This window comes from Pleurodeles waltl, chromosome 10 (assembly GCF_031143425.1).
Source record: "Pleurodeles waltl isolate 20211129_DDA chromosome 10, aPleWal1.hap1.20221129, whole genome shotgun sequence".
Classification (NCBI taxonomy): Eukaryota; Metazoa; Chordata; class Amphibia; order Caudata; family Salamandridae; genus Pleurodeles; species Pleurodeles waltl.
The window spans coordinates 1,078,949,967-1,078,971,634 of record NC_090449.1 but is presented as its reverse complement, the minus strand read 5'-3'; the positions used below and the strand labels follow the sequence as shown (position 1 = coordinate 1,078,971,634).

At 54.0% G+C, this 21,668-nt stretch overlaps 1 protein-coding gene across 3 annotated transcripts in view; it reads right to left on the bottom strand.

The window, feature by feature from the left end:
- The window catches only part of LOC138262277 (protein eva-1 homolog C-like), a 272,791-nt gene that overhangs the window by 94,004 nt on the left and 157,119 nt on the right, over positions 1-21,668 (bottom strand). For all 3 annotated transcript variants that reach the window (XM_069212164.1, XM_069212165.1, XM_069212166.1), the window contains one exon: positions 3,300-3,440. In XM_069212164.1, the coding sequence (XP_069068265.1) occupies positions 3,300-3,440 (141 nt within the window). The remainder of the gene's footprint in view (positions 1-3,299; positions 3,441-21,668) is intronic.

Below are 21,668 nucleotides of genomic sequence, written 5' to 3'. Positions count from 1 at the left end.
TTTCTAAGATCATGGAATTGCCCCCTCTATGCCATCCTGGCATTGTTGGCACAATTCCATGATCCCAGTGGTCTGTAGCACAGACCCTGGTACTGCCAAACTGCCTTTCCTGGGGTTTCACTGCAGCTGCTGCTGCTGCCAACCCCTCAGACAGGTTTCTGCCCTCCTGGGGTCAAGCCAGGCTTGTCCCAGGATGGCAGAACAAAGGACTTCCTCTGAGAGAGGGTGTTACACCCTCTCCCTTTGGAAAATGGTGTGAAGGCAGGGGAGGAGTAGCCTCCCCCAGCCTCTGGAAATGCTTTCATGGGCACAGATGTGCCCAATTCTGCATAAGCCAGTCTACACCGGTTCAGGGACCCCTTAGCCCTGCTCTGGCGCAAAACTGGACAAAGGAAAGGGGAGTGACCACTCCCCTGACCTGCACCTCCCCTGGGAGGTGTCCAGAGCTCCTCCAGTGTGCTCCAGACCTCTGCCATCTTGGAAACAGAGGTGCTGCTGGCACACTGGACTGCTCTGAGTGGCCAGTGCCACCAGGTGACGTCAGAGACTCCTTCTGATAGGCTCCTCCAGGTGTTAGTAGCCTATCCTCTCTCCTAGGTAGCCAAACCCTCTTTTCTGGCTATTTAGGGTCTCTGTCCCTGGGGAAACTTTAGATAACGAATGCAAGAGCTCATCAGAGTTCCTCTGCATCTCTTTCTTCACCTTCTGCCAAGGAATCGACTGCTGACCGTGCTGGAAGCCTGCAAAACTGCAACATAGTAGCTAAGACGACTACTGCAACTCTGTAACGCTGATCCTGCCACCTTCTCGACTGTTTTCCTGGTGGTGCATGCTGTGGGGGTAGTCTGCCTCCTCTCTGCACTAGAAGCTCCGAAGAAATCTCCCGTGGGTCGACGGAATCTTCCCCCTGCTACCGCAGGCACCAAAAAGCTGCATTACCGGTCCCTTGGGTCTCCTCTCAGCATGACGAGCGAGGTCCCTTGAATCCAGCAACTCTGTCCCAGTGACTCCCACAGCCCAGTGACTCTTCAGTCCAAGTTTGGTGGAGGTAAGTCCTTGCCTCCCCACGCCAGACTGCATTGTTGGAAACCGCAACTTTTGCAACTACTCCGGCTTTCGTGCACTTCCGGCGGAAATCCTTTGTGCACAGCCAAGCCTGGGTCCACAGCACTCTAACCTGCATTGCACGACTTTCTAAGTTGGTCTCCGGCGACGTTGGACTCCTTTGTGCAACTTCGGCGAGCACCGTTTCACGCATCCTCATAATGCCTGTTTGTGGCATTTCTCTGGGTGTTACCTGCTGCTGAGAGGGCTCCTTGTCTTGCTCGACGTCCCCTCTCTCTTTTGGTCCAATTTGCGACCTCCTGGTCCCTCCTGGGCCACAACAGCGTCCAAAAACGCTAACCGTACGATTTGCAGCTAGCAAGGCTTGTTGGCGTTCTTTCGGCGGGAAAACACTTCTGCACAACTCTCCACGGCAAGAGGAATCCGTCCACCAAAGGGGAAGTCTCTAGCCCTTTTTGTTCCTGCATAAACCTCAGCTTCTTCTGTCCAGTAGAAGCTCCTTTGCACCCACAGCTGGCATTTCCTGGGCATCTGCCCATCTCCGACTTGCTTGTGACTTTTGGACTTGGTCCCTTTGTTCCACAGGTACCCTAGATTGGAAATCCACAGTTGTTGCATTGTTGGTTTGTGTCTTTCCTGCATTATTCCCCTATCACGACTTCTTTGTCCTTTGGGGAACTTCAGTGCACTTTGCACTCACTTTTCAGGGTCTTGGGGTGGGCTATTTTTCTAACCCTTACTATTTTCTAATAGTCCCAGCGACCCTCTACAAGGTCACATAGGTTTGGTGTCCATTCGTGGTTCACATTCCACTTTTGGAGTATATGGTTTGTGTTGCTCCTATCCCTATGTGTCCCCATTGCATCCTATTGTAACTATACATTGTTTGCACTGTTTTCTAAGACTATACTGCATATTTTTGGTATTGTGTACATATAACTTGTGTATAATTGCTATCCTCATACTGAGGGTACTCACTGAGATACTTTGGCATATTGTCATAAAAATAAAGTACCTTTATTTTTAGTATATCTGTGTATTGTGTTTTCTTATGATATTGTGCAAGTGACACTAGTGGTACTGTAGGAGCTTCACTCGTCTCCTAGTTCAGCCTAAGCTGCTCTGCTAAGCTACCATTATCTATCAGCCTATGCTGCTAGACACCCTATACACTAATAAGGGATAACTGGGCCTGGTGCAAGGTGCAAGTACCCCTTGGTACTCACTACAAGCCAGTCCAGCCTCCTACAGGCCACCAACGCCAAAGCCGGCCTGAGCTATGGGAACATAAACACAACGTTTCTCTACAAAATGTCTGCAATAGACTCTCACAGATCACACACATTAAGAATAAATTCAAGGAAAACGGTATTTCAAACAATCTGGCCCAGCTCTGACGTTCCCCTCCCCTGACCCTGGGCTCCCCTGACCCTGAGTCCCCCCTGAACCTCAGACCTACGGATGTCAGGGCCGGAGGCGCACTCCGGGCCCCCCTGACCCTGGGCCCCCCTGACCCTCAGACCTACCGATGTCAGGGCCGGAGGACACTCCGGGCTCCCCTGACCCTAGGCCCCCCTGACCCTGGTGCCCCCCCCCCCCCCGACCCTCAGACCTACCGCTGTCAGGGGCAGAGGACACTCCGGGCTCCCCTGACCCTAGGCCCCCCTGACCCTGGGCCCCCCTGACCCTCAGACCTACTGATGTCAGGGCCGGAGGCGCACTCCGGGCTCCCCTGACCCTGGCCCCCCCTGATCCTGGTGCCCCCCCCCCCGACCCTCAGACCTACCGCTGTCAGGGGCGGAGGACACTCCGGGCTCCCCTGACCCTAGGCCCCCCTGACCCTGGGCCCCCCTGACCCTCAGACCTACTGATGTCAGGGCCGGAGGCGCACTCCGGGCTCCCCTGACCCTGGGCCCCCCTGATCCTGGTGCCCCCCCCCGACCCTCAGACCTACCGATGTCAGGGCCGGAGGCGCACTCCGGGCTCCCCTGACCCTGGGCCCCCCTGATCCTGGTGCCCCCCCCCGACCCTCAGACCTACCGCTGTCAGGGGCGGAGGACACTCCGGGCTCCCCTGACCCTAGGCCCCCCTGACCCTGGTGCCCCCACCCCCCCCCCCCCCCCCCCCCACCCTCAGGCCTACCGCTGTCAAGGCCGGAGGCGCACTCCGGGCTCCCCTGACCCTGGGCTCCCTTGACCCCCTGATCCTGCCCCCCCCCTGACCCTCAGACCTACCGATGTCAGGGCCGGAGGCGCACTCCGGGCTCCCGCGCAGGGGGCGCCCATAGCTGGCGGAGTAGAGGGCGAGCACCGAGGTGTTCCTGCAGGTCAGCCGCATCCTGTCCCCCTCGCAGACGGTCCTCACACGGTGGTTATCTGGAGGGAGAGAGGGAACCCGTTAGTGCCACAGTGGAGAGGACCCACCTGGAGGAGGTGCCCCCGAAGTGGTCCCCAAGTGCCACCTGGGGCGCGACTGTACAACACAAGCATGCAAAGTGCCCACCAACATGTTAAGGGCACCTCTGATCACCCCACACATAACCCCAGCATGCCTCGCGTGGGTCACGTACCCAAAGGGGCCACCAACATGTTAAGGGCACCTCTGATCACCCCACACATAACCCCAGCATGCCTCGCCTGGGTCACATACCCAAAGGGGCCACCAACATGTTAAGGGCACCTCTGATCACCCCACACATAACCCCAGCATGCCTCGCGTCGGTCACATACCCAAAGGGGCCACCGAGGTGCACTCACCTGCTGCTGCGCTGTGTGACGGGGGGGGGGGGGGGGGGCAGGGCAGGGCTCGTGCCTGCTTCTCCCACTGCACTGGTGCCATTTTAGTATCCTAGCACCAAGGCAGGTACCCCTGCACCGAGGTACTAGGGCGCGCAACTGCATGCAGGGCTGTTCTTGTGCAGGAAAGTCTTGTGCACAAAAAGACCCCTTGAGACATACTCCTCTTTCTATGTGTGCTGCAGAACACAGCACTCATAGAAAGAGGGAAAACGGGTAGAAATAAAGCTATTTCCCCTCATTAGTACTCTGCTGGGAAGGAGCATCTGTTTGTCCGTACCCAGGTACACCAGCTCTGGTAAATCTGGAAATGCTTCAGAAACCATGGGAGTTGCGTGGGAACAGCTATGAGACACCTATGGAATGCCCGCCTCGCGCAGAGGAATGCGACACCTAGGGAATGCCTGCCTCGCGCAGAGGAATGCGACACCTAGGGAATGCTCACCTTGCGCAGAGGAATGCAACACCTAGGGAATGCCAGCCTCGCACATAGGAATGCAACACCTATGGAATGCTCACCTTGCGCAGAGGAATGCGACACCATTTGAATGCCCGCCTCGCGCAGAGGAATGCAACACCTACGGAATGCCCGCCTAGCGCAGAGAAATGCAACACCTATGGAATGCCCGCCTCGCGCATAGGAATGCAACACCTAGGGAATGCCCACCTCGTGCAGAGAAATGCAACACCTATGGAATGTCCGCCTCGCACATAGGAATGCGACACCTATGGAATGCCCGCCTCGCGCATAGAAATGCGACACCTAGGGAATGCCAGCCTCGCGCATAGGAATGCAACACCTATGGAATGCTCACCTTGCGCAGAGGAATGCGACACCAATTGAATGCCCGCCTTGCGCAGAGGAATGCAACACCTACAGAATGCCCACCTAGCGCAGAGAAATGCAACACCTATGGAATGCCCGCCTCGCGCATAGGTATGCGACACCTAGGGAATGCCCACCTCGTGCAGAGAAATGCAACACCTATGGAATGTCCGCCTCGCACATAGCAATGCGACACCTATGGAATGCCCGCCTCGCGCATAGGAATGCGACACCTAGGGAATGCCCGCCTCGTGCAGAGAAATGCAACACCTATGGAATGCCCGCCTCGCGCATAGGAATGCGACACCTAGGGAATGCCCGCCTCGTGCAGAGAAATGCAACACCTATGGAATGCTCACCTTGCGCAGGGAATGCGACACCAATGGAATGCCCGCCTCGCGCAGAGGAATGCGACACCTATGGAATGCCTGCCTCGCGCATAGGAATGCGACACCTAGGGAATGCCTGCCTCACCCATAGGAATGCGACACCAATGGAATGCCCGCCTCGCGCAGAGGAATGCAACACCTATGGAATGCCCGCCTCGCGCATAGGAATGCGACATCAATGGAATGCCCGCCTCGCGCAGAGGAATGCAACACCGATGGAATGCCCGCCTCGCGCATAGGAATGCGATAAGCATGGAGTGCCCGCCTTGCGCAGAGGAATACGACACAAAGATTTGCACTTCCTTGCCTTACTCCAGAGTTATGGACTCACTCGAGCCCACGTAAAGTGGCCTTCCGTGGCTTCATAAATCTGACTTAATACTTGCATCACTCGTGCACCATGTTGCCTGGTGCACAATCGATGCCAACCTCCTCACAAATAGGCCCCATAATCGTTACCAGCCCCAGGTGCGCACTCAGACAGGGCACCTTACCACGTGAGCTCGGGTGGCACCAGACTGGACCAAGTAGCATGGTGCTACGGAATCACGTGAGGGGCAGCAAGGCGCTATACGTGGCCTGCCGCATCAATGGGCTTCTGACCTTAAATAGCCCCGACTCCCCAACAACAGAGGGGACCCCTGCGGCCTGGAGTCTCATGCACTCGTCCCCATCACACACAAGGTACCCCCTCCAGGGCGGCCTGGCACTGACAGCTCGAGCCCTCTTGGACCCTCAGGCCCAACACGAGCCGAGCTTTAATGTGCTCTCTGCTTTCTACCCAGACTCTTACCTAAGGTGCCAAGAATTAAAGACAAAAATAACCTTTGATTGAAAAAAAGATAGTGAAAGCGATCGGGGGTGGGGGGGGGGTTGAATGGCACAACATGAAATCAGAAAACCGAGGAATTTCACGGCTTCCCCGCTGGACCACACTGTGTGATCCTGAGCAAATATTTGATTTCAGTGTGCTTCCCTTTTCTCCTCACTTTATTCGAGCGCTTTGAAATACTCAAGTTCAAGCTGGGCGCTATACAAGCGCCTCTCTTGTGTCTGGATTAAATAGACTATAATGTTGCACCAGGTAAGAATCCGGCCACCCACAGGAAGGGTGCAGATGACAAGTGGTTCCCCCCTTAGTTCACAAATGGCATGGCGGGGCTGGATATTTGTTTTGTTTTTTAATACTTAAATCTCTCACTTTTATCAAAAGTCTCTCAATGTAGTAACATAATCAGATTTATTAAATTGAAACTTATTTGCATGTTAAAGAAATGTATTTTTAAATGTTATCATGTGTTTACATGCTGTTTGCACAGATTAGGTGCGTGGGCTCTGGGAGACCCGGCAGACCCTCCTCGGCTCCGGCTCGGCTCTCTATGTTCACTTGCTGGCTCGCCCTCCTCTGGGACCACCGCACAAACCCACCGAGCTGCTCCTGGAGTGGGACAGGACTCGAACGAAGACTCCGGAGAGTAAACAAGGCGATGGCTGCAGCCAGAGCCTCACTGGTTCCGACGACGGTAGTCTGGGGTTGTAAGTCTGAGTGAGACCGACTGCCCCCGGGGACCATCCTCAGCCACACGGGCCATCCTTACTCACAGGGACCATCCTTACTCACAGGGACCATCCTCACCTACAGGGACCATCCTTACTCACAGGGACCATCCTTACTCACAGGGACCATCCTCACCTAAAGGGACCATCCTTACTCACAGGGGCCATCCTTACTCACAGGGGCCATCCTCACCTACAGGGGCCCATCCTCACCCACAGGGACCCTCCTCACCTACAGGGACCATCCTTACTCACAGGGGCCATCCTTACTCACAGGGGCCATCCTCACCCATAGGGGCCTTCCTCACCTACAGCGACCATCCTCACCTACAGGGGGCCATCCTTACTCACAGGGGCCATCCTTACCCGCAGGGCCCAACCTCCCCTACAGGGGGCCATCCTCACCCACAGGGCCCATCCTCACCTACAGGGACCATCCTCACCCGCAGGGCCCATCCTCAACCGCAGGGCCCATCCTCCCCATCCTCCCCTACAGGGGACCATCCTCACCCGCAGGGCCCAACCTCCACTACAGGGGGCTATCCTCACCCGCAGGGCCCATCCTTACTCACAGGGACCATCCTCACCCGCAGGACCCATCCTCACCCGCAGGGCCCATCCTCACCTACAGGGACCATCCTCACCCGCAGGGCCCATCCTCAACCGCAGGGCCCATCCTCCCCATCCACCCCTACAGGGGCCATCCTCACCCACAGGGGCCATCCTCACCTACAGGGGCCATCCTCACCCGCAGGGCCCATCCTTACTCACAGGGGCCATCCTTACTCACAGCGACCATCCTCACCCACAGGGACCAACCTCCCCTACATGGGACCATCCTTACTCACAGGGACCATCCTCACCCACAGGGGCCATCCTTACTCACAGGGCCCATCCTCCCCATCCTCCCCTACAGGGGGCAATCCTCAGCCACAGGGGCCATCCTCACCCACAGGGGCCATCCTAACCCGCAGGGCCCATCCTCACCCACAGGGACCATCCTCCCCATCCTCCCCTACAGGGGGGCTATCCTCACCCACAGGGCCCATCCTCACCCACAGGGACCATCCTCCCCATCCTCCCCTGCAGGGGGCAATCCTCACCCGCAGGGCCCATCCTCACCCACAGGGACCATCCTCCCCATCCTCCCCTACAGGGGGCAATCCTCAGCCACAGGGGCCATCCTCACCCGCAGGGCCCAACCTCCCCTACAGGGGACCACCCTCACCCGCAGGGCCCATCCTTACTCACAGGGATCATCCTCACCCGCAGGGCCCACACTCGCCTACAGGGGGCTATCCTCACCCGCAGGGCCCATCCTCCCCATCCTTCCCTACAGGGGACCATCCTCACCCGCAGGGTCCAACCTTCCCTACAGGGGGCTAGCCTCACCCGCAGGGCCCATCCTCACCCGCAGGGCCCATCCTCACCTACAGGGGGCTATCCTCACCCACAGGGGGCTATCCTCACCCCCAGGGGCCATCCTCACCTACAGGGGGCTATCCTCACCCACAGGGGCCATCCTTACTCACAGGGGCCATCCTCACCCACAGGGACCATCCTCGCCTACAGGGGGCTATCCTCACCCGCAGGGCCCAACCTCCCCTACAGGGGGCTATCCTCACCCGCAGGGCCCATCCTCACCAGCAGGGCCCATCCTCCCCTACAGGGGGCCATCCTCACCCGCAGGGCCCAACCTCCCCTACAAGGGGCTATCCTCACCTGCAGGGCCCAACCTCCCCTACAAGGGGCTATCCTCACCCACAGGGGCCATCCTTACTCACAGGGGCCATCCTCACCCACAGGGGCCATCCTCCCCTACAGGGGGCTATCCTCACCCGCAGGGCCCATCCTCCCCTACAAGGGGCTATCCTCACCCGCAGGGGCCATCCTCCCCTACTAGGGGCTATCCTCACCCACAGGGGCCATTCTTACTCACAGGGGCCATCATCACCTACAGGGGGCTATCCTCATTCACAGGGGCCATCCTTACCTGCAGGAGCCCATCCTCAACCACAGGGGCCATCCTCCCCTACAGGGGGCTATTCTCACCCACAGGGCCAATCCTCCCCTAGAGGGGGCCATACTCACCCACAGGGCCAATCCTCCCCTACAGGGGGCTATCCTCACCCAGAGGGGCCATCCTCCCCTACAGGGGGCCATACTCACCCACAGGGGCCATCCTTACTCACAGGGGCTATCCTCACCCACAGGACCATCCTCACCTACAGGGGCCATCCTCACCCACAGGAGCCATCCTTACCCACAGGTGCCATCCTTACCCACATGGCCCATCCTCACCCGCAGGGGCCCATCCTCACCCACAGGGGCCATCCTCACTTTCAAGGGCCCATCCTCAGCTGCAGAGGCCATCCTCGCCCACATGAGGCCATCTTCACCCACAGAGGCCATCCTCACCCACAGGGGCCATCCTCACCCACAAGAGGCCATCCATTACTCACAGAGGCCATCATCACCCACAGAGGCCCATGCTAACCCACAGGAGCCCATCCTCACCCACCGGGGCCCATCCTCACCCACAGGACCCATTGTTCACCCACAGGAGTCAATCCTCACCCACAGGACCCATCCCCACCCACAGGGGCCATCCTCACCCACAGAGGCCCATCCTCACTAACAGGGGCCATCCTCACCCACAGGGGTCCATCAATCAATCAGTATTTGTAAAGGGCGGTTCCTCACCAGTGAGGGTCTCAAGGCGCTGGGGGGGAGTGGCCTCATCCGAAGAGCCACGTCTTGCACATGCTAACCCAGGCCCATGCTAATCACAGGAGCTCATCCTCACCCACAGGGGGCCATCCTCACCCACAGGGGCCATCCTCACCCACAGGGGCCAGCCTCACCCACAGGGGCCTATGCTAACCCACAGGGGCCCATGCTAACCCACAGGAGCCATCCTCACCCACAGGGGCCCATCATCACCCAGAGGGGCCATACTTTCCCACAAGGGCCATCCTCACCCACAGGAGCCATCCTTTCCCACAGGGGCCCCTCTTCACCCACAGGAGCCCGTCCTCACCCACAGGGACCCCTGCTAACCCACAGGGGCCATCCTCACCCACAGGGGCCATCCTGACTCACATGGGCCATCCTGACTCACAGGGGCTCAGGCTAACCCACAGGGGCCATCCTCACCCACAGGGCCATCCTCACCCACAGGGGCCATCCTCACCCACAGGGTCCCTCTTCACCCACAGGGTCCCATCCTCACCCACAGGGGCCCGTTATCACCCACAGGGGGCCATCCTCACCCACAGGGGCCATCCTCACCCACAGGGGCCAGCCTCACCCACAGGGGCCTATGCTAACCCACAGGGGCCCATGCTAACCCACAGGAGCCATCCTCACCCACAGGGGCCCATCATCACCCAGAGGGGCCATACTTTCCCACAAGGGCCATCCTCACCCACAGGAGCCATCCTTTCCCACAGGGGCCCCTCTTCACCCACAGGGGCCCGTCCTCACCCACAGGGACCCCTGCTAACCCACAGGGGCCATCCTCACCCACAGGGGCCATCCTGACTCACATGGGCCATCCTGACTCACAGGGGCTCAGGCTAACCCACAGGGGCCATCCTCACCCACAGGGCCATCCTCACCCACAGGGGCCATCCTCACCCACAGGGTCCCTCTTCACCCACAGGGTCCCATCCTCACCCACAGGGGCCCGTTATCACCCACAGGGTCCATCCTCAACCACAGCGGCAATCCTCACCCCCAGGGGCCCATCCTCACTCACAGGAGCCCATCCTCACTCACAGGAGCTCATCCTCACTCACAAGGGGCCACTACAATCACTCGCCAATGATTGCGAGCAGGAGTGAGGCAGGGACAGCCGGGGTATGTCCAGGATCACACGGACACAAGGACTGTTGAGTGACACAGGGGTCTGTCCACTGCTGGGTTACACAGGGGTCTGCCCACTGCTGGGGGACAAAAGGCTGTGGTCTGACGAAGTGCTAGGTGACACAAGGCGGGGACTGTCCACTGCTGGGTGACTCAGAGCTGGAGTCTGTCCACTGCCGGGTGACCACAGCTGGGGTCTGTCTGCTGTTGGTGACTCAGATCCACTGCTGACAACACAGAGCAAGGGTGTGCCCACTGCTGGGTGAGACAAAGCCGGGGGGTCTGTCCACTTCAGGTGACACACAGAAGGCAATAATAATAAACAAATGGAAAATTAGGGCTGGAGCTCTCCACTTCTGCCACAGAGTACTTGTGTGTTGTTCTCTGCTGAGAAACACCCCTCCTCCCCCACCAGCACCAGATCTGGTGATCGGGTCCCCTTTGCATCCTGGGTGGGGGAGGAGTTTGTGGACACACACTCCCCACACATGTATGTGAGTGCCCCACACTCACGGCACACCACACCCCGGAGGGCCCATTCCCCACTCCTGAGCAGGAGTTACTGCTTTCTGAACAGTAGTAAATGCCTTTACACCCGCCAGGAGTCTCTGACAGGCGTAAAAAAGATAAAATCAGTTGTAACCTGTTTAGGATAGAGATGGATCAAAAATGTTCTAGCTTTCGCGACAAGAATTTTCAATTCTATTAAGTTCACAGAGTCGAGGATTATGCTTTTCTCTCTCTTTACTGTCAACACACAGCAGCCAATAGAAACACATTAACAAATATAACTATATTTCCCATAGTCACAGAGCCTCACAATGACCCCCCAATCAGGATCAGCTATCCTTTATATAACACAAAGTTAGCAAAGTCCGTCCTCTTTCTTCGCACGTCCATGGCAAGGAGAACAGAATAACCAACCAATCGACATGAAAAACTGAATTCCAGCCAAACAATGTCTTCCCGAACAAGGAAGCTGGAAGATTGCACAACGGTGCAAGGAACTAATCATCCTCCGCCAGATCTGCAGAAGATTACCGAAACGTGTTCATCAAGTCGGCTTCTCATTTAGAAAAGATAGTAAAGGGGTAACCTCCTAAACTATCACTCCATGTAAACAAATATCGGATGGGACAACAAACATTTCAATCTGATATTAATGACATACTTTGCAACATAATCTAAATACCCTGGGCGGGATAATCCTCGCCTCCGTGTCCTTAATAGAATTGAAAAATCTTGTCACGAAAGTTAGAAATTATTTGATTCTATGTCAGGACTGGAGGCTCTGGATTCTGCTAGTTCAAAGCTGAGCGATCACTTCAGAAGCCACATCTACAATCCGATTATGATAGAACAATTTAAAAGTAGAACCTGATGACCAGTCTGCTGCTGCCATGATATCTTCCAACCTAGAACCTGAATTGAAAGCTTTGGAAGCCATAGCCCACAAACAGAATGAGCTCCAAAAATAGAGGTAACAATGCCTGCCTCTTGCAACAACCACCTGAGCCCTCTCGCAAGAGTCGCGGAGGAAACAGGACCAAAGGGCTTTTGCAAGGAAATCAATAATTGCCCAGTTACATCTCTGCGCAGTTCTCTAGTAACATCTTCATATACCTTTAGGCAGTTTACTACACATAATTTTGAGTTATCTCTAAACGCTGGATAACTAATACATTTTGAATCTGATTTTGTACAAAAAGAGACTCCTGTAGAAGAAAAAACTCTACCTGTAATGTCCAAGACTTTTACGTCAGAGACTCTCCAGTATGTAATTAGACAAAGTAACATGGTCAATTTTGCTGACAGTTGCTTCCTTGAAAAAGCTTCATTGGCCGGCCAAGCCACCAAAAACTTCAAAATAATATTGACATCCCAAAGAGTTGAATATTTTGGAAGAGGAGGACAAAGCATACGAACACCATGCAATAATTTACAGATTAACGGGTGTTCACCCACTGGTTTACCATCAATGTGAGGGTATTTAGCTGAACTGGCAGATCTAAAATTATTCACCGTTCTGTATGCTAGACCTTGAGCTGCAAAATGTGACAACAAATTTGCTATCATCTGCACTGAGGCCCCCAAGGGATCCACACCCCTCTCACTGTACCAATCCAACCATCTCCTCCAGGCGGAGGCATATCGTTTATGCGTACTAGGTGCCAAGAATTGAGAAAGGAAAAATCTAGTGTCTTCCGAAATTCCTGTGCCCTGAGAGGATCCCCTGATATCTTCCAAGCCACGAGCAACAACTGTTTTCCCCATTGGGTCCAACAAAAGATCCACAGAAGGGAGTTTTCGAACTGGAGCAGCACAACATATCGTCAACGCCACCGAAAACCACGACTGAGCTTTCTAACACGGTGTTATCAGAACTAATTCTGCTCTCTGACGAATTACCTGGGAGAGAACTCGGTCAGTCATGGAGAGAACTCGGTGAATCATGGAGAACAGGGAAAAGGCATAATGCAATCCTCCCGTCCAAACTTGGAGAAAGGCATCCGAACAGAGAGCGTTCAGATCCAGTCTCCAACTGAAGAAAAGTGGAAGATGAGTATTCAGCTGCGACACAAACAGGTCTATCGAGCATGGACCCCAAAGCTGACTCAGGAATTGAAATATTCTGGCGTGAAGACACCAATCGCTGGCATCCCTCAGATACCCGGAATTCCAGCCCGCGACCACATTCACTTTCCCCAGGATATATTACGCTATTATGGAAATCTGATGTGCTAGACAAAAATGCCAGAAGTCTTTTGCAATTTCCACCAACATCTGGGACCGTGTTCCCCCTAGTTTGTTGATGTACCGAACTGCTGAAATGTTATGCATCTTCAGAAGGATACAACATTTCGATTAGAAGGGAGACTAAGGGCCTGATTCCGACTTTGGCGGGCGGCCGAGGCCGCCCGCCAAAGTCCCGCCGACAAATGACCGCACCGCGGTCAAAAGACCGCGGCGGCCATTCTTACATTTCCGCTGGGCCGGCGGGCGCTCTCCAAAAGAGCGCCCGCCGGCCCAGCGGAAATGCCCCTGCAACGAGGATGCCGGCTCCGAATAGAGCCGGCGGAGTTGCAGGGGTGCGACGGGTGCAGTGGCACCCGTCGCGTATTTCAGTGTCTGCAAAGCAGACACTGAAATACAAGGTGGGGCCCTCTTACGGGGGCCCCTGCAGTGCCCATGCCAGTGGCATGGGCACTGCAGGGGCCCCCAGGAGCCCCGCGGCACCCCCTACCGCCATCCTGTTCCTGGTTGGAGACCCGCCAGGAACAGGATGGCGGTAGGGGGTGTCAGAATCCCCATGGCGGCGGAGCGCGCTCCGCCGCCATGGAGGATTCTGCAGGGCAGCGGAAAACCGGCGGTAGACCGCCGGTTTTCCGACTCTGACCGCGGCCAAACCGCCGCGGTCAGAATGCCCTGCAGGGCACCGCCGGTCTGTCGGCGGTGCTCCCGCCGACCCTGGCCCCGGCGGTCTGAGACCGCCGGGGTCAGAATGACCCCCTAAGTCTTTACTGCAAAGGAACCCGCCAGAAGTTCCAAGCAATTGATGTGCAACTGAAGTTCCCCCGTCTCCATCTGACCACATCTGACTCCCCAGCCCCATCTGCTGGCATCTGATTCTATGATCACTTCTGGAACTGAGGAAAAAATCGCCTTGCCATTCCAAGCGTCCATATGAGTCAGCCACCACAGAAGCTCCGTCCGGGCCTCCTGAGAAAGAACAATCAGTTCGGAGTAAGTCAGACCCCTGCAAAGGTGAAGAATCTTCAACCTCTGGAGAGCATGATAGTGTAGAGGACCCAGGATAATGGCCTGAATGGACGATGCTAGGAGGCCCACCAATCGGGCAAGTACCCTCAAGGAAATCGAATGAGCAGACAAAGCTTTCTTCAACTCCTTTATAGCTAATCTATTGGTTAAAGGAAGTTCCAGCAGAGTCAAGATGGAGTCTATCCGGAAGCCCAAGAAGTCTATACTGTGTACTGATGTTAACTGGGATTTCTCCACATTGATTATAAACCCTAGGTCTTGAAGGAGTTGCATTGTCCAGGAAAGATGGAGACGAGCTAGACACTCCTCCTGAGCCATGATGAGGCTGTCGTCTAAATAAACTATCAGACGAACACCCTTTTCCCTTAGCCATTGCGACACCGGTCGCATTACCTTGGTGAAACACCAGGAGGGCGAAGAAAGGCCGACAGGAAGAGTGGAAAACTCGTAACATTGGTCTCTCCAAAAGAATTGAAGGAATCTGCGATGGGGGGCAAAAATAGGAATGGTGAGATACGCATCCTTGAGTCCCAACGAACAATCCAGTCCCCTTCCAATAAGAGATCCCTAAGAAGATGGATGCCCTCCATCTTGAAATGTCGGTAAACAGTCCATGAGTTGAAGTGATGCTGGTTGAGTACCAAACGTGAACCCCCTCCCTACTTTTGGACCAGAAAGATCATACTTATGAAACCTCTTGGATGAGGATGAGAAGTGACAATCGCGCCTTTTTGAAGAAAGGCCTCTATTTCTTGATCCATGAAAACTGTCCCTTGATGGGAAAAACTGAGAGGAGGAGGGGTCAAGGTTTGCTGGGGTTCTGAATAGAACTCTAGATGACTTGAGATTGTGTCTAGTACCGAAGCATCTCGTGTAATCAAGAACTAATTTTGAGCAAATAGACTCACTCTTCCCCCCAGAACAACATCACCAGAAGATATGATTGTTACCTGTTTGAGAACAATTTTGATTGTAATATCCTCCTTTGTGAGGCCCTCTAGGATTGCGGCCTCTATATCCTCAACCTCTGGCTGGGTAGAAGTTGAAATTAGAATGGAAATTTGAGTACCCTCAACTTCTCTGGTATGGGAAAGAGGTCTGGGATGCGAAAGGGGCAGACGATCGACCCCTAAAACACCCAGCCCTGTGAAAAAGGCCACTGTTGAACACTTTTCAAATTGAGGTTTGGGCCTTGTCCAAGCCAAAAAAGTAGCAATGTATTTAGCGAGATCCTTGGCGAATCTGTCGCCAAACAAAAGGCCTTTAGCAGCCGGTCCAGCATCCGCTGAGGCCAACCCCGCAATTTTTGGATCAATGCGCAACAAGAACGATTTCCTGCATTCAGTGGACATAGAGCAGTTAGCATTCCCCAAAATGCAAATGGCCCGCCTGGCCCATTCCAACAAAATGTTCAGGTCAATGGGTTCTTCCGACTCTTTGGACTGGACTGCCAAGTTAAGAATCTTAGTGAGAGGGCCGGAAATATCCAAAAGTTTGTCTTGGCATCCACGCAAGGCTCTGTCAATACCTTTTTTTAGGTCCTTAGAATATTTCTTAAGGAAAGTCACCATGTGGGGGTTCAGTTCAGGGATCTCCGCTATTTTCCCCTCGAGTGCTCGGCATGGACACTCCGAACGTAACGTACTACGAATGTCCTTTTCAAAACTTTTTCTGAGACGGGATTGCACGTAAGAAGCCACCTCAGGACAAAGAGTCCACTCAGGACCTGGGATGCGCCATATTATCTGGGTCAAATTGGAGATTTTTTGCCAGAGAGGGAGAAGAATCTGAGTTCTTGCAATGGCATGTTGTGCATTTGTGCTTGCCCTTGCGCTTATCAGAAGGTGAATTCTCTTCAGAATCTGAAGCTGAAGATGCATCAGTGGAATTGCGTGCAGACTGCGAAGTTGGATAAGCCCCTTGACTAAGGAAGTGTAGGAGGCTGGCCTGGCTTATAGTGGGTACCTTGTGGTACTTACACCCTGTGCCAGGTCCAGTTATCCCTTATTAGTAGAATAGAGGTGTTTCTAGCAGCTTAGGCTGATAGAAGGTAGATATGGCAAAGCAGCTTAGGCTGAACTAGGAGACATGCAAAGCTCCTACTATACCACTCATATCATATAGCACAATATCATAAGAAAACACAATACTCAGAGTTACTAAAAATAAAGGTACTTTATTTTAGTGACAATATGCCAAAAGTATCTCAGAGAATACCCTCACTTAGGAGGTAAGTAATATACACAAGTTATATGTACACAAACCCAAAACAGGTAAGTAATAGTAAGAAAAGTAATGCAAACAGTGTAGAATTACAATAGGACGCAATAGGTGAACATAGGTCTAAGGGCAACACAAACCATATACTCCAAAAGTGGAATGCGAATCACGAATGGACCCCAGACCTATGGGAGCTTGTAGAGGGTCGCTGGGACTGTAAGAAAACAGTCACGGTGTCCAAGATACCCCACCCCAAGACCCAGAAAAGTAGGAGTAAAGTGCCCCTACTATCCCAATAGGACACAATAGTCGTGATAGGGGTATTTTGCAAGAACCACAAACACCAGCAAAGCACTGAAGACGGATTCCTGGACCTGAGGACCTGCAAGGCAAGGGGACCAAGTCCAAGAGTCACGATAGTGTCCGGGGGGGCAGGAGCCCAGGAAACCCAGGATGAAGGTGCAAGAAGGCTGCCTCTGGATGGAAGAAGCCCAGGATTCTGCAACAACGAAAAGGGCTAGGAACTTCTCCTTTGGATGGAAGATATCCCACGGCGTGCTGGAGTGTTTCCACACAAAAATATCGCAAACAAGCCTTGTTAGCCGCAAGGGTCGCGATTGAGGTTTTTGGGTGCTGCTGGAAACCAGGAAGGACCAGGATGTCGCCCCTTGGAGGAAGAGACAGAGGGTGCACTCAGCAACTGAGAGCCCCCACAGAAGCAGGCAGCACCCGCAGAAGTACCAGAACAGGCACTTAGAAGATTTGTGAACCGGAGATGACTCAGAGTCACAAAGGAGGGTCCCACGACGTCGGAGTCCAACTCAGCGAGTTGGGCAATGCAGGACGGAGTGCTTGGAGCCCAAAGGAATCCTTGGAGAAGTGCACAGAAGCCAGAGCAGCTGCAAATCACGTAGTATACAGGTTTGCAGTCTAGCGTGGGGAGGCAAGGACTTACCTCCACCAAACTTGGACTGAAGGATCACTGGACTGTGGGGGTCACTTGGATATAGCTCCTGTGTTCCAGGGTCCAAGCTCGTTGAGATGAGAGGGGACCCAGAGGACTGGTGATGCAGAAGTTTGGTGCCCGTGTTAGCAGGGGGAAGACTCGGTCAACCCACGGGAGATTTCTTTGGGATTTCCAGTGCAGGGTGAAGGCAGACAGCCCTCAGAGCATGCACCACCAGGAAGCAGTCGAGAAAGCCGGCAGGATTAGGCGCTACAAGGTTGCTGGTAGTCGTCTTGCTACTTTGTTGTGGTTTTGCAGGCGTCCTGGAGCAGTCAGCGGTCGATCCTTGGCAGAAGTCGAAGAGGGAAGTGCAGAGGAACCCTGGTGAGCTCTTGCATTCGTTATCTGAAGAATACCCCAGAGGAGAGGCCCTAAATAGCCAGAAAAGGAGGTTTGGCTACCAAGAAAGGAGGATTGGCTACCAAGAGAGGTAAGAGCCTATCAGAGGGGGCCTCTGATGTCACCTGCTGGCACTGGCCACTCAGAGCAGTCCAGTGTGCCCCCAACATCTCTGAATCCAAGATGGCAGAGGTCTGGGACACACTGGAGAAGCTCTGGGCACCTCCCCTGGGAGGTACTGGTCAGGGGAGTGGTAACTCCCCTTTCCTTTGTCCAGTTTCACGCCAGAGCAGGGCTGGGGGATCCCTGAACCGGTGTAAAATGGCTTATGCAGAGATGGGCTCCATCTGTGCCCATCAAAGCATTTCCAGAGGCTGGGGCAGGCTACTCCTCCCCAGCCCTCACACCTATTTTCAAAGGGAGAGGGTGTAACACCCTCTCTCAGAAGAAATCCTTTGTTCTGCCATCCTGGGCCGGGGCTGCCCAGAGCCCAGGAGGGCAGAATCCTGTCTGAGGGGTTGGCAGCAGCTGCAGTGGAAACCCGGGAAAGGCAGTTTCGCAGTACCCGGCTTCTGTGCTAGAGACCCGGGGAATCATGAAATGGTATTGGGGTGACAATTCCATTATCTTAGACATGTTACATGGCCATGTTCGGAGTTACCATTGTGACGCTATACATAGGTACTGACCTATGTATAGTGCACGTGTGTAATGGTGTCCCCGCACTCACAAAGTCCGGGGGATTTGCCCTGAACGATGTGGGGGCACCTTGGCTAGTGCCAGGGTGCCCACACACTAAGTAACTTGGCACCCAACCATCACCAAGTGAGGGTTAGACATATAGGTGACTTATAAGTTACTTAAGTGCAGTGGTAAATGGCTGTGAAATAACGTGGACGTTATTTCACTCAGGCTGCAGTGGCAGGCCTGTGTAAGAATTGTCAGAGCTCCCTATGGGTGGGAAAAGAAATGCTGCAGCCCATAGGGATCTCATGGAACCCCAATACCCTGGGTACCTAGGTACCATATACAAGGAAATTATATGGGTGTACCAGTATGCCAATGAGAATTGGTAAATTTAGTCACTAGCCTGTTAGTGACAAATTTATAAAGCAGAGAGAGCATAACTACTGAGGTTCTGGTTAGCAGAGCCTCAGTGAGACAGTTAGTCATCACACAGGGAACACATACAGGGCACATACTATGAGCACTGGGGCGCTGGCTGGCAGGGTCCCAGTGACACCAGGGCTAAAACAAACATACATACAGTGAAATTGGGGGTAACATGCCAGGCAAGATGGTACTTTCCTACAGGAAGGCGCTATATTCAGGATCATTTAACACCGAGCTAATGGTGCGGTCCAAAGGGTCAAAATCTGACCGGCCAGGATCATTTAAATCGACCTCATTTGGGGTGGGGTTCCCAGAGCCTGCGCCAAAACACCTGAGACCAAAATTAAATACAGGCTGCGCAAAAGGACGTAAGGCCTTTACCAAAGCTTTATTTACAGAGTCTTGCACATGAAAATCTAGGGCTTCTACCAGGCGTTCCTCCATGTGCTGGTCAGGTTGTCCAATATAGTCACCATATTATTCATCTTCATTATAATGGGCCATGTTTGCAGTGTAATAATTAATATATGAGGTCCCAGTACACACTACTTCAATTATAAAGGGGGGGACCCTGGTGCCACAAGGACAAGGAGACCCGTGCCGGTAAACAAAGTGACTAGAGGGGAACAGAGGAGCCCAGCACCACTTTCCCCTAAAGCCAAGCTCTGAAAGGTATTCTTTCAGCCCCTCCTGGGCGTAAGACGCGGTGCTCCGGAGCAAACAGGATGTCCTAAACTGCCGGAGCCGATCGCTTGCTCACAAGCTCGAAAACCTGAGTTGTGCGCAAGCGCGATCGGGGCAGCAGAAAGAGGACTGCTCCGCGCAGGGCACGCTTCCCCTGAGGCTCCTCACTGGCTTCTGCCGTCACAGTCGAAGGACCGTTACACTGGCAAAGTGGCAAACGCCGCCGAGCAAACAAACGAAAAGGGCGCCTGAAGGCAAATCGCTGGACCTAAGGTGAAAAACAACAACAGTCCAATCAAATAAAGTACAACAGAATAGAATGAAAGAACGGGAGCAGTTATCTCTGCGTGAAGCAGCAAAGAAAGAGGACGGACTTTGCTAACTTTGTGTTGTATAAAGGATGCCTGATCTTGATTGGGGGTCATTGTGAGGCTCTGTGACTATGGGAAATGTAGTTATATTTTTTAATGTGTTTCTATTGGCTACTGTGTGTTGACAGTAAAAAGAGAGAGAAGCATAATCCGAAGCCTCCAGTCCTGACATTGAATAGGGAGTTTACAGACTTGAGAGACTTGTTGCAAAGGACCTGCTCACATGTTTCATTGACCTGAAACAAATATGGGGTCACCCCTGGACCCTGCAGTAATGTTACCACAAGAGGCTCCCTGGAGAGAGCTGACAGCCCGTGTTACCTGGGACACTCTTTACAAAGGAGACACCTCGCACACAAAGACTTGTATGTGAAGGGCGCTGATTCAATGTCTGTTGTACACTTGTGAAGGGGTGAGCTATACTCAGGAGAGAACCTTTGGAGGGGACAACACACCGTTGACACACATGACATTAGTAGCTCACACACCTCACACACAGGAAGCTGAGCCCTTTCCGAGACAGACTTGTGTTGTGCCCATTTACACATTTTTCGTAAAAATATGAACTTTGATCCTATAGATAAGACTTTTCCTTAACGGTGGAAGCTAAATACAAAACAAGTGAACTCTGTGACCACAAGAAATGTAACTCACTCTGTGGAGCTGATTGTGTCAGAGAGTGGAGAACAGAAAAATGCAATTAAAATCAGGAGACCACAGGGAGCATAGACCGCGGGGAGTAACCGTGGAATGTGGAGGCCACAGGCAGGGAGCAGAGACCGGAGTGAGAAACTGTGGAATGTGGGGTGGGGGCCACCGACAGAGAGCACAGGGAGTAACAGTGGAATGTGGAGGCCAAAGAAAGGGAGCAGAGAGCACAGGGAGTAACCGTGGAATGTGGAGGCAACAGGCAGGGAGCAGAGACCAGAGGGAGAAACTGTGGAATGTGGAGGCCATGGACAGAGAGCCCAGGGAGTAACCGTGGAATGTGGAGGCCATGGACAGGGAGCAGAGAGCACAGGAGGTAGCTGTGGAATGTGGAGGCCACAGGCAGGGAGCAGAGACCAGAGGGAGAAACTGTGGAATGTGGAGGCTACAGAGAGGGAGAGGAGAGCACAGGTAGCAACTGTGGAATGTGGTAGGCACGGACAGGGTGCAGAGACCAGAGGAAGTAACTGTGGAATGTGGAGGCCACGGACAGAGATCACCGGGAGTAACCACCGAATGTGGAGGCCACGGAGAGGGAGAGGAGAGCACAGAGAGTAACTGTGGGATGTACTGGGCACGCACAGGGAGCAGAGACCAGAGGGAGTAACTGTGGAATGTTGAGGCCATGGACAGGGAGCAGAGAGCACATGGAAAAACTGTGGAACCTGGATGCCACGGACAGGGCGGAGAGACCAGAGGGAGTAACTGTGGGATGTGGAGGCCATGGACAGGGAGCAGAGACCAGAGGGAGTAACTATGGAACCTTGATGCCACGGACAGGGAGGAGAGACCAGAGGGAGTAACTGTGGGATGTGGAGGCCACGGACAGGGAGCAGGGACCAGAGGGAGTAACTGTGAAGGCCTCAGACAAGAAGCAGAAAGCACAGGGAGTAACTGTGGAATATGGAGGCCACGTACAGGGAGCAGAGAGCACAGGGAGTAAATGTG